Below are 12,513 nucleotides of genomic sequence, written 5' to 3' on the forward strand. Positions count from 1 at the left end.
ACTTTCATTTCTTTCTTTCTTTTTTTTACATATCTGGCCAGGAAACTTCATGGTGTTATGGTCAACTTGCCGCACAACCGTGTTCAAATCTGTCACCAACAGGTTCATTAAAAACCTGGCCTGCTCTGGGATTTGTGCTAGCCTGGTCTGCGTGCCCTTCGACATCATCCTTAGTGCCAGCCCTCAGTGCTGCTGGTGGATCTACACTATGTTCTTCTGCAAGGTTGTCAAATTCCTGCACAAAGTCTTCTGCTCTGTAACCATCCTCAGTTTCCCTGCCATTGCCCTGGACAGGTAGTTTAATTTTTTAACTTTCATTCGTGTGTGTGTGTGTGTGTGTGTGTGTGTGTGTGTATGCCTGCAGTTGCCTATGGAGGTCTGAAGAGGGCAGTAGATTTTTATCCCCTGGAGCTGGAGTTACAGGCATTTGTGAGGTACTCAATGTAGGTGGTGGGAACCAAACACGGGTCTCCCACATGAACCGCATGTCCTCTTAAACACTTAGCTATTTCTCCAGCCCTCAGTTCTTGTTTGTTTTTAATGCATTGAAAGATGAGCATCATGGAGTGAATGATGAGCAGATATTTCATACACTGGTTTCTTTTTTAGTTTGCTTGTGGCCATAAGAAAGAGAATGCATATTCAAAACTGACTCCTACAAAAGGATTAACTGAACATTCGTGGAACAAACATCTTCACAAGAAAACCCAGGGGTTGGATTTTTATCACCTTGATGCTACTGGCTCATGGTGCTGTTCTATCCTGGTTGGAATTGGTAATCTATTCGCATTGCAATCTGAAGTAGCTTGCCCATCTGATTAACTCTGCAATTAGGGCTCTCTGATGCAGGATGTAAGCATTTCTGGGAGGAAAAGGGAGTGATTCAGTGGTTACCTAACGAAGGTTACACGGCTCTGATGACACCAGAACTCCTCTAGAGGAATCTCTTCTGGGGCTTCATGCTGCCCTGTTGGTTGCTTTCTTGTTTATCCTCTTATTTAATAGGGGTTTGGGAATGAATCGAATGCCTTGGTTCCTGCCATCATCCTGACTTGGACGGCAGAGCACTTGCCTCAGTTTGCCTTTTTATGGGGGCACTAATGCTCTCATTTGCTGTTGGGCACTCTGTGGCACACAGGTGTCTTTCTGTAATCCTATTTTGCTCCGGTATAGTCTTTTTTTAAAGGTGGTATATCTTTATGTTGTCTAGCTAGCTTCAAATTTCTGGGCTCAAGAGATCCTCCTGCTTCACCCTTTCCACTAGCTGGGATGACAGGTGCCCGCCATCACCCCTGGCCTTAGTGAAGTCTTAAGTCTTCACTTTTACATTATGGACTCTTTCTCCTGAAAGGTGTGTTTTTTGTTTGTTTGTTTTTGGTTTTGTTTTTTGTTTTTTGTTTGTTTTGTTTTAGTTTTGAGGTATAGTTTACGTGTTATAGAAAAGGATCACCTATTTTAGGGATTCAAATCCCTAAAGGTTTAGTATATTTTTGTATTGTGTCTGAGCTACAGTGTCAGATTTTCCCTAGCCTTCCCAAGAAAAGAAGCCTCCTGCTGATGGATACTCACCCTGTTCTCGCCATTATACCCCAGGGAGCCCTTGATCTTCCCAGCGCTGGGTTTGCCTTTGTGAGGCAGTCTGTGTGAGAGGAATCACACAACATGTGTTCTTTGTTTAAGCTTGTTTTAAGCTTCTTTCACTTAGCATGTCAGAGCATGTGCCAGCATCCCACTAGATTTTTATGACCACATAAAAGTCGGTGGTGGGGTCTACCGTAATTTAATAGTTCATTTGCCAATCGGTGGTTATTTGGGTTGTTTCCGCTTTTTGGTTGCTATGAATGCTGAGAGTTTTGTTTTATTTTAAGATTTAAAAATTTTATTTTATGTGTATGTGTGTTTCGTCTACATGTATGTATGTGTTTGTATGTGGGTGTCTGGTGCCTCCAGAGGCCAGGAGAAGGCATTATAGTCACTTGTGAGCTGCTGTGTGGGTACTGGGAGCTGAACTCGAGTCCTCTGGAAGAACAATCAATGCTTATAACCTCTGAGTCATCTCCCAGATTAACATGGGAGGTTTTTAAAGTATAAGAGTCAATGAGAGTGGGAACATATTGTTAATACATCTTATTGTTGTTATACCACAAACCAGCACAATAGTTTCTATTTGTTATGTCTAAGATCTTGTTTTTAGACAAGGAAATATGCAAATAATAAAAATTTCCATTTTTTCCTTCCAGATGATAAACCATTGCATTTTTTAAACCATGACTCAAACAAAAAGTAAGCAAATGCTTTAGTAGCAAAACCGGGCTGATAAATTCCTATTTTATTATTCAGAGGTGCGAACTACTTGCGGGCATCATTGAGTGCACTTGAAATAAGGAAGTGGATCTTTTCGCTTCCTTGCAACTATTTGTTTTATGACACTAAGTCGGCAAGTTAACTAGGAGGCCACCCACTCCTTCTGCATCCTTTTCCTAGTGATGTACACACTAAGGACATTATTTATAATGAACTGTGTGCATATCTTATAGTTCATTTCCCAACGTGTAATGGGATGGAAAACTGATAGATACCTGATTGTGTTTCATGGCAGTGAGCAAGGGCACTCCTAGGCATGTTTTTACATGTGAGAGTAGTGCTATCAGATGTCTATAGAGTTGTGATTAGAAAAGATTATCTGTATTCAGAGCCAAAGCATTTTGAGAGCATGCATGTTTCATGCACAATCTTTTCTTCCCTGGAGGAGAAATAAATAGGACCCACTTCACAGTGCCCCACCCTTCTGTGATCATCCATGGCCCACATGGTACTTGTATCATGCCTCTTTCTGCTTCAGAACAGTCCCTCTCCACCGGCAGACTCCACAACAGTTTCCTAGGTAACCTTAGGAGCTCTATGGCAAGTTCCTACTCCGGTAGAGCCATCACCCTCTAGATGTAATTGTTCATGCATTCTCATAGAGTGCAGCAATGCTCCTGCATATCTGCTCATGTTTGTGACCCAGTCTGGCACAGGGGTGCTCACAGCATCGACTGTCGTTCATTCTCACCTGTCCCCATGAGTGAAGGACTGCCATCAGGGTAGGGAGACCAGCTCTAGTGATGGCTGACAGTAGAGTTGTGGGCCAAGCTAATATGAACAATCTCGCCATCCCTCTGATGGCTGATGGCAGCCCCTTGGGTATGGTTGTGAGGTCTGAGCAACTTCAATTACCTAGGTCACTGACTGTTGTAGGAGGACACTTGTTCATTTCCTGACTACCCTGACTTGAAATAATGACTCAGAAACTATATTATTTAAACCACTGCTTGGACAACCACTTAATATTGCTAGATAGCTCTTACGTATTTAATTCACCCATTTCTATTATTTTATGTTTTACTACGAGGCTTGTGGCCTACTGGTAAGATTCCAGCTAGCAGCTCGTGTCTTTCTCCTCTGGAGCTACATGGTGTCTCCTGACCCCACCTTCTTTCTCTCGCATTCAGTTTAGTTTTCCCTGCCTAGTTCTACTCTGCCTATCACAGGCCAATGCAGATTCTTTATTCATTAACCAAAAAAGATATATATATATATACATACATACATATATATATATATATATGAACTTCCTACATTATCTCCCCTTTTCTGTCTAAATAAGAAGGAAGGGTTTAACCTTAACATAATAAAATTACATATAGCAAAACAGGTATCAAGCAAGAATCACAGTTACTATCTACCTTATCTTTCATCATAACTATGGACAACTATAACTATCTATTCTTCAGCTCTATCAAAGATTCCAGAAGAATATAATATTACCTAAGTAAACAGGAAGTGCATTGTAAGCAACTTCCAAAATTCTGAAATTGACAGAGACATCTTGCTGCCTGGACAGTTACCCAAAGTTTTTCTGTGCTGTTGGGGCATCCATATTCAGCCTTCAGGCCCATAATATCCAGCAGGCTTTTCCACAAAGCAAGAAATTTCAAAGACAGTTCTGTCTATATTGGCAGTTTGTCAGTCACTTTCTTCTGAGTCCTGCAGAATGTCTGGCACACTCTTTAATGAAGCAGGAACCCCAAAGGACTGTCTCACCTTCTTTAGGCAACTTCAGCAGTCATTTCTCTGTGGGTCCTGCAAGTCCAGTCAAGCAGTCTAGGCAAGAGCAGTTTTTTGCCCAAATGGCTAACAAACTCTATATGGAGCTTCTTTGATGCCCATCTTCCTCTTGAGGTTAATTGGTGTTGCCAGGAGCAGATGTGTCTCATTGTCATGAAAAGTCCTAAGTTATTAAAACATTTTAAATGCCATATTCTGAATGTCTCTGAAAGATTTGAAGAATACCTAACTAACTGAAATATTTCTCTACACATCTTGAAAACCTAAGTAACATGACTACAAGCTTGACTATTATAGGTGATTATCAATTAACTTGTATTTCTTAACTGTATATTACATTTTAAAATGAGCTTCACAAACACAATGCCTTAATCAAGAACAGAAATATACATATAACAAAATTGACCTAAAATTTGTATCACTAAACCAAGATCCATACCAATGCAAATTATTCATATCTATATCATATCCCCCTTTAAATGTAAGCAAATATAAACAATCATTTAGGGAATCTTGGCATAGTTCTCTCTAAACTACCTCCTGCTTTTTGTAGGGCAAAATAATTTTTTGGGGGGTGTTCAAGGCAACCTTTTGGGAGGGTCTTGATCCTTCAAACTGCATTAGTCTGGAAGTAATCCACAGGTTCTCATCTTCTTTGTAATCAAAAGAAGAACCTCTTTTCCAAAGCAACAAATCCTTAGACCCAAATTTTGAAGTCAAGATATCTTGAAAACATGTATATGGTTTAGCTTAGCAGCCCATACAATGAAATGTCTCTCTGTACTAATCTCCTTCACAGTCCAAATAATTTAAAGAAAACACAATAATATACACAATCCAGACTCCCTGTGTATATTACATCTTTACGTGGCTTATTTTCTTTAATCCTTTTAATCTATGACTATCTGTACTCTCTCTTCAAAGACTTTGTTTTATTTTTTTTAATGATTTCCTTCTTTTTGTAACTCTTTATACTCTTTTTCTTTTCTCTCCCAAGCCTATGCACATTTATCCAACACTGTGACCCATTTAGAGGTTTGAATCTGTCTTTATTGTGTATCTGTAATTATTTTCTGAGCAGAAGAGCCTTTTTATTTTTTATGCTAAGAAGGAGTGGCTAGGGTCAACACGGCCCTGCCTGCTTGCCCTGCTGCCTCTGAGAGCCATGCACATTGCCCTATTTTCAGGCACAAAGCTGGTCTATGTTGCCATTAAGCCAGTTGTAGCACTCTGCTCACAAACCCCATTTAAATGCTCAGCCTCCAAGAGCCAGAGTTTGTGCTTGCAGCATGGCCCAGGAAGCTACAGTTTTGAAACTGTGTCTTTTTGTTTTTTGGTTTTTTTCATTGTTGTTGTTGTTGTTTTTTTGCTACTGCTGAATCAGGAAGACCTCTCTTAAGGGAGCTGTATCATGCCACCAGCAGCCAGAAAAATGCTGGCTACTAAGAAGCTGTGCTTAACTCTGTTCTTTTGTGTCTAGAATGACTTTTTAAGCTTTCTCAGGCTTTAAGTGGATTTAGTTGGCCACATGGGGTGCTAAAGCAACACATATACAGAAGGACTTCCTACATCACTGATGGTATGAAAGCAAGGTGCATTTGGAACTGTTCTATGGTAGTTACAGAATGATGATAGTATAGCTTGGAAGGGTGGAAATCCTCATCTGAATTTTGACAACAAATTAATTTGAGACCTGCTGGCTGCTCCTAGAGTTACAATAACTGACTACCGGGCAGACACAATCTGACTGGCTGGATTTGATTGCACTCCGTCATTCACTTGGGTGTCTTCTGCCATGAGCAGCCTTGGAAGTCAATCGGCTGCAGTGTGTGGGCTGGAGTGTAAGTCTGCTTTCCACATGTATGTAGACAAATTTGTCATTAGCTTTAAAAATTTCTCAGAGGCTTCTCAGAGTAAACTATGTATAAGTCGCCCCTTTTCATTACATTAGAAAGCAGTCATCCTCACACAGGAACCTGAGAGATCTGTGTCCCTTATATTGAGGGCACTCAAGATCCTAGTCCTGATGGTAATAATTCTTAGGGTAGTTATGCACTGAATGTATTTGCTTGTTTTCTGATATAGTCTTAAGAATCACGTGAAGATGCAAAATTTTCTCTGTGTCTTCAGAAAGTTCTTGTTTTGCTTTTCTGTATTATTGGTATCTCCCATTGTACTCCAGAGTCCTCACGACTTAAGGTCTGGCTTCCCGGATTCTTCAAATGACTCTGCCTGTCTCAGTTATTGTCCCCTTCTACCTACTTTTGGTCGTTTAGGTCACCCTAATTTGAAGAGTATTTTTTCCCGTGACGTGAACTGTGCTTTTATGTCACGCAGGTACTACTCAGTCCTCTATCCTCTGGAGAGAAAAATATCAGATGCCAGGTCTCGGGAACTGGTGATGTACATCTGGGCGCATGCAGTGGTGGCCAGTGTCCCTGTGTTTGCTGTGACCAATGTAGCCGACATCTACGCCATGTCCACCTGCACGGAAGTCTGGAGCAACTCCCTGGGCCACCTGGTGTATGTTCTGCTCTACAATGTCACCACGGTCATTGTGCCTGTGGCTGTGGTGTTCCTCTTCCTAATCCTGATCCGGAGAGCCCTGAGTGCCAGCCAGAAGAAGAAAGTCGTCATTGCCGCGCTGAGGACCCCACAGAACACCATCTCCATCCCCTATGCCTCCCAACGAGAGGCTGAGCTACACGCCACCCTGCTCTCCATGGTGACAGTCTTCATCCTCTGCAGCGTACCCTATGCCACCCTGGTTGTCTACCAGACTGTGCTCAATGTCCCTAACACTTCCGTCTTCTTGCTCCTCACTGCCATTTGGCTGCCCAAAGTCTCCCTGTTGGCCAACCCTGTGCTCTTCCTGACGGTGAATAAATCAGTACGGAAGTGCTTGGTTGGGACCCTGGTGCAGCTGCACCACCGGTACAGTCGCCGCAATGTGGTTAGCACTGGGGGTGGGGTGGCTGAGGCCAGCCTGGAGCCCAGCATGCGCTCTGGTAGCCAGCTCTTGGAGATGTTCCACATTGGGCAGCAGCAGATCTTTAAGCCCTCCGAGGACGAGGAAGAGAGTGAGGCCAAGTATCTTGGCTCAGCAGATTTCCAGGCCAAGGAGGGACTCACCGCCTGTTCTGAGGGCGAGCAGGAGCCACAGCCTGCAGCCTCTGTGACGCCTCCAGGCACGGTGGACTCTGTATCTCAGGGGGCCCCAGCAGCCCCTGTGGAACATGGGGTATTCCCTGATAAATATTCTCTGCAGTTTGGCTTTGGGCCTTTCGAGTTGCCCCCTCAGTGGCTCTCTGAGACCCGACATAGCAAGAAGAGGCTACTTCCCCCACTGGGCAACACCCCAGAAGAGCTGATCCAGACAAAGGGGCCCAAAGTAGGCAGGGTGGAGCGGAAGATGAGCAGAAACAATAAAGTTAGCATTTTTCCAAAGGTAGATTCCTAGCAAGGATTCTAAGTGCCTGGGAACCTTGGGGAACTCGTATGTCCCTGCCCTCCCCTCACTCCGGCTGCAAGCCACTGTGGGGTGAATCCTCCCGTATGGGGCAAAAAGGAAGTTTACATAAAATCCATTGTCCTCTTTGTTGAGGGAGTTTATATACACACCCATCTATCTTAGTGCTCTACGTCCTTAGTCAAACCCCTTGTAAGCTGGGCAATATGGAACAGGTCTGAGGGTCCTTCGTCCATATTTTCTGGGGGACTCCTCCTTTCCCTGTGTAGAGCAGAGAACCCAAGGGAAGCGGGTACTCCGAGGAGGCCAGAACAATTATGGGCTGCAGTAGCCACAAAGGTGATGTTGATTTTTTAAATTTTGTTTTATTTTATTTTGAGACTGGGCTTCTCTATGTATTGCTAGCTAGCCTGGAACTCACTATACAGACCAGGCTGGCCTTGAACTCAGCCATCCCCCTGCCTCTGCCTCCTGAGTGCTGGGATTAAAAGTCTGTGCCACCATGTCCAGTGAAGATGCCTGTCTGGGTAACTAAATAGGAATAACAAATAGGAAAGGTTTCCGTCCTCTGAGGCCAGAGCCATGGTGCCCAGGGGTGCCTGAGTCAGTCATCCGACTCCTGTGTCCCCAGAGCTTTCATCCGGGTTTCTGGGTCGTAAAGGGGGATGGTTGGTTTCACCTTATGACAGACATGGCAATGTCTGAGAGGCTGTTTGTCCTTGATTGTCTTTGCACCCTGTGGGTATCACCAACGTCTCCAGCAAATGTGTCTGCTTCCACCGGTCACCAGCAGCGCTGGCTAGAAAACACTGCCAACCCTTCGCTGCGGCTTTTGCTTTAGACCGCGTTGGATCAACAACCTGGAGGGAAGATTTGCGCTGGGGAAGACAGGCTGAGAAATGCCCACGATGCATGGTCTTCTTTTCTTCCACACCGTCTGGTACAAAAGACCAGAGTCAGTATAGTGGGATATCCGGCTGGCTGCAAGGGCGAAGGAACATAGGCAGACGGTTGGAATTAAAAGGTGCTGAGGAAACGCAGGTGACATGTACTGGGTTCTCTGGCGCCATTAAGGTAAAAAAAATACTCGATTAGGACTTGCTAGTCTGACACAGAGAACAGGCCAACCCTCCAGTCTCATTATCAGTGTGTTGTATGACTCCGGTCTCCACAGAGGATAAACAGAGCAGGGAGAAATAATAATTGTGAAATGTTGAAGCAGTGCCCACCCTGGTTGATCACGTCACCGCCCGCCGCCCAGTGGTTTCATGTGAACCGCGGTGGGAAGGAAAGAGCGCCCTTCTCAGCAGCTCGGTGAGCTGGTGAGCTGGTTCTCGTGTGTCAGCCACCGTGGGACTCATCTCCTGGGCTGAATTCAGACCCAACCCTTCCCCCTGACATCCAGTGGGTGTCTCTGCCTTTCTGCTAGGATGCTTTGCTGTAGTTCATGGTACTTGGTGGAGTCAGTAGGGTGCCTTGAGTATCCACTCACTGGAGACTTCTACATCTCAAAGGCAGTGGTCCTAGCAACGTCTGTTTTAGCCATGCTGGCCCTTGCCCCCTAGGAGGAAGTTCAGTCCGTGTGTAGGGAGTCTCCTTTTCTTCTGTGTGATGTCCTGTGTTTCCTGAATGTGAACCCAAATCCCTTCTCCTTGGAGAGGGAAGGCCTTCCCCATCTCCCTTCTGTGTTTGTCACCCCACAGAGTTGTTTGCTCACAGTAGAAATGGGACTGGCACCCCCTCTTGAGGCTCTGCTGCCCCCTGGGCCCTGTGTGCACGCCACCCGTTGCTCTTGGCCCTGATACGTGTTACTACTGTGGCCCTCCAAGCTCATACATACTTCGAAGCCTTCTTAATTGTTTCAGCTTTTCCGAAGGGGAAAAAGAATCTGTCAGAAAATTCTCTGGACCCAAGAAGAAGCTGTCAAATGTCCTCACCACGTTGGTGTCATCCCGACAATACGTACGTACGACTTAATCCGCTTGCAGCCGCAGAGTTTGGTGAGCAGTTTCTTGTGTGTGTTTGAAAGGGGAGGCTGATGTCTAATAGGTTGTCACCAAGTGTATTTCTATACTCTGTGAAGAAGAACATTTTAATAAAAATCAAAAAGTTTTTTTTTCTGAGCTCCAATGATTGTTTGAGCTTTTTTCCCTCCCTGAAGGTCTCTTTAAACACAGTCTCAGATGAAAGAGACCAGTTTGTCTCCCGGGAATACCATCATGGCACCATAGAAGCGTTTCCTATGTTGTTGTTGAATGAATGGAAATTCATTTCCCAGGAGGAACCACGACATTTGAACGAATGTCGTGAAGATGGATTCCGAGCCGAGCCCAAGAGTGGGCTCTGCAGACGGCCCGTAGAGCTCAGAAGTGGTAGGTGAAGTCTCGTCAGCTCTCCTGCCAGTCTTTAGCAGGCGAGGAAACGGCCATGTGCCTCAGTTTCCTTTCTCTGATGTGGGATGATCAGTGTGGCATAAGCTTACTGTTCTGACTCATATCTTTCATCTCCGCTCAGATTTTAACTGTGTCTGCAGTCAGCCTGTTGGCTGCATCCACTCTCTACCCTCCATGTAGCAAAGGCCCACTTTCTCTGCTTTCTGTCCTGGGAAAAGTTGTTCCTTCTGGGAGTAATATTTACCTTAGGGACACGAAAACCAGTAATAAAAAAATACCCTTGCTCCCTGCCCTCCTGCTTGATAATTATAGAAGATAAAAATGCCCAGTTTTTAGAAGGTTAAGTAGAATTGAATGCCCACCGTCACTCTGGCGCTTAATTAATGCATCCTGAAATTGGCTCTTACTCCTTTTTATCTTGATTTTTCTAGCCTCGTTTATGCTCTGAAGGATCACTCCTAAATTTTCCCTGTACAAACCTTTGCCTCAGTGTGTTTAGGAAAACCCGAGGTATACTAGCGAAAGTTTGTCAGTATGCATGAGGGTTAAATGGTGTGACTTGGCACAGTCTGGACCAGAGCAGAGCTATGACAGTGTTGGGCCCTGGGCAATGTGTTTTTAAGAAAGATCAGGAAATTTATTTATAATGCTATTCAGAGAATCCCATTAGTTGGTGCTTTCCCAAGTTACTCTAACAATAATAATCACAATGCTGATGCTTTGGGCAGTTTATACGCAAAGGACTATTTCAATCCCCAGGGAAAGAAACCTAAGCCAGAGTGTTTCTTTAGACGATCCAGAAGGCATCTCTGAAAACAAAGGCACATAACCTCATATCACAGTGACACAGAAGGAGGACAGCACATGCAGAGAGTGGCAGGAGGCACAGACTCACCAGGTGGCCTAGCTACAGAAAGGGGACTCATGTCCTGCCGCACTGGAGAGAAGTCCCCTCATTGTCCTGGCTCTGTGATGCTCACCTGTGGCACACCTGTGTCTGGGGCTCGAGGGTTTGACATGCATTGCAGATCTGATATGTTCTGAGGGGAAAGGGTTAATTTTATGAAAGCTTTCATGAAGGATAGGATCGTATTTTTAACTGCATCTTAAACGTTTTGAAATTTTCGTCCATATATAGAGTGAACTGTGATCATATTCACCCCGTGCCATCCTAGCCCCTCGACTCCTGCTAACTGCTTCCTCCCAACTTGGCCCCTCCTACTTTCATATCTTTTTTATCTATTTATTGTTTGACCCACCAAGTTTAATTAGGGTTGTCTGCGTGAGTGTGGGTGGGGGGATTATATCCCGGAGCACAGGCAACTTACCAGCGGTTACACCACTGGAGACAAGGGCATCTTCCTCTCTGATGGCCACTGACTAATTCTTCCAGATTGACGTCTGCTGACCTACTGACGAGTGTGTAGTTCACACTGTGACAAAGTGGTTCACTTCCCTCAAATAGGTGCAAAATTTTCACAGGCGTATGCCACAACTGAAGTGCTTTATTAGAGTTCTGCATCCAAAGAGCAGTGCATCATGGTAAATAAGAGGAAGAATGTGTGACTAAGTCGGGAATTGAGGTCAGTGCTGGCTCCCGGGGCAGCTTCAAAAGCCTTCGCGTGGGAAGCTTTTAGAGTAAATAGGAATGAGCCGATTCTCCATGTGCAATGCTTGGGGAGCTGTGGCGTTCTGCTTCAGGTTCCCATCAGTGCTGTCCCTCATCTGTGCCGAGGGCACCAGTTAGTTAATTAGGAGAGGAAAGTCCCAGAGCCTTTCATAAATATGAATCTGTGATCTCCAACACGACTTATGAAAATCTCCGTAGTTATTCATGTATTTTGAGCCCTAAGGAGCCTTTGCTGTCAAATTTAAATGAATTAATGATAGACGAACGAATACATAAATAAGAAATAACCGCCCACGGGGGCAGTGGGGAAGTCTTCCTGGTGGAAGATCTGCTGGTTAGGAGCGGAGCATAGAACTTAGACCTGAGGTGGTATGTAAGGGCCAGTGGGCACAGCTCAGGTGACAGTAGGCCCTCAGCTCGGGAACTCTTCGTTTGATTTGTTTTAAAGCTTTCTAGTTGCAATGAAAATCCATCTACATGTATTTCATAAAAATAAAAACTATTGTTCAAGAACGCCTGAATTTTGGAGTGCACTGTTCGACTATACCAAGGAAGGCCCTGATGTCTCATTAAAGGAAACCGAAGAAACAAGATTCTGGCTACTGGGGCAGAGTAACCAAGAGCTTTTGTGGGTGTCCATTGGCGCAGACAGTTCCTTTGGTTTTGCTGTATGAACAAGGCAATGATGGGCTAGTCTGAACTCTATTCCTGCCTTGTATTTTCTGAATGACCAGACAGAAAAAGAAATTCTTTTTTGGGTTTTTTTTGGGGGGGAGGGACACTGCTGCTTTGTTAAAGTAAGCTTAACTTTAAATAATGCTAATAGGCTTCAGAAATCAGTTTATATAATATTTCATAATAATTTATAATATTCTGGAAAAATGCAAATAGACTGTAATGAGCCAAAGCAC

The 12,513-nt window shown here is 44.4% G+C and overlaps 1 protein-coding gene across 2 annotated transcripts in view; it reads left to right on the top strand.

Annotated features, from left to right (window-relative positions):
• The window catches only part of Gpr176 (G protein-coupled receptor 176), a 105,912-nt gene extending 96,210 nt beyond the window's left edge, over positions 1–9,702 (top strand). For both annotated transcript variants that reach the window (XM_048459827.3, XM_087911301.1), the window contains exons 2-3: positions 42–294; positions 6,448–9,702. In XM_048459827.3, coding sequence (XP_048315784.3) covers positions 42–294; positions 6,448–7,570 — 1,376 coding nt within the window. In that variant the 3' untranslated portion in view covers positions 7,571–9,702. The remainder of the gene's footprint in view (positions 1–41; positions 295–6,447) is intronic.
• The last annotated feature ends 2,811 nt before the right edge of the window (positions 9,703–12,513 follow it).

Source organism: Myodes glareolus, chromosome 10 (genome assembly GCF_982192425.1).
Source record: "Myodes glareolus chromosome 10, mMyoGla1.1, whole genome shotgun sequence".
NCBI lineage: Eukaryota > Metazoa > Chordata > Mammalia > Rodentia > Cricetidae > Myodes > Myodes glareolus.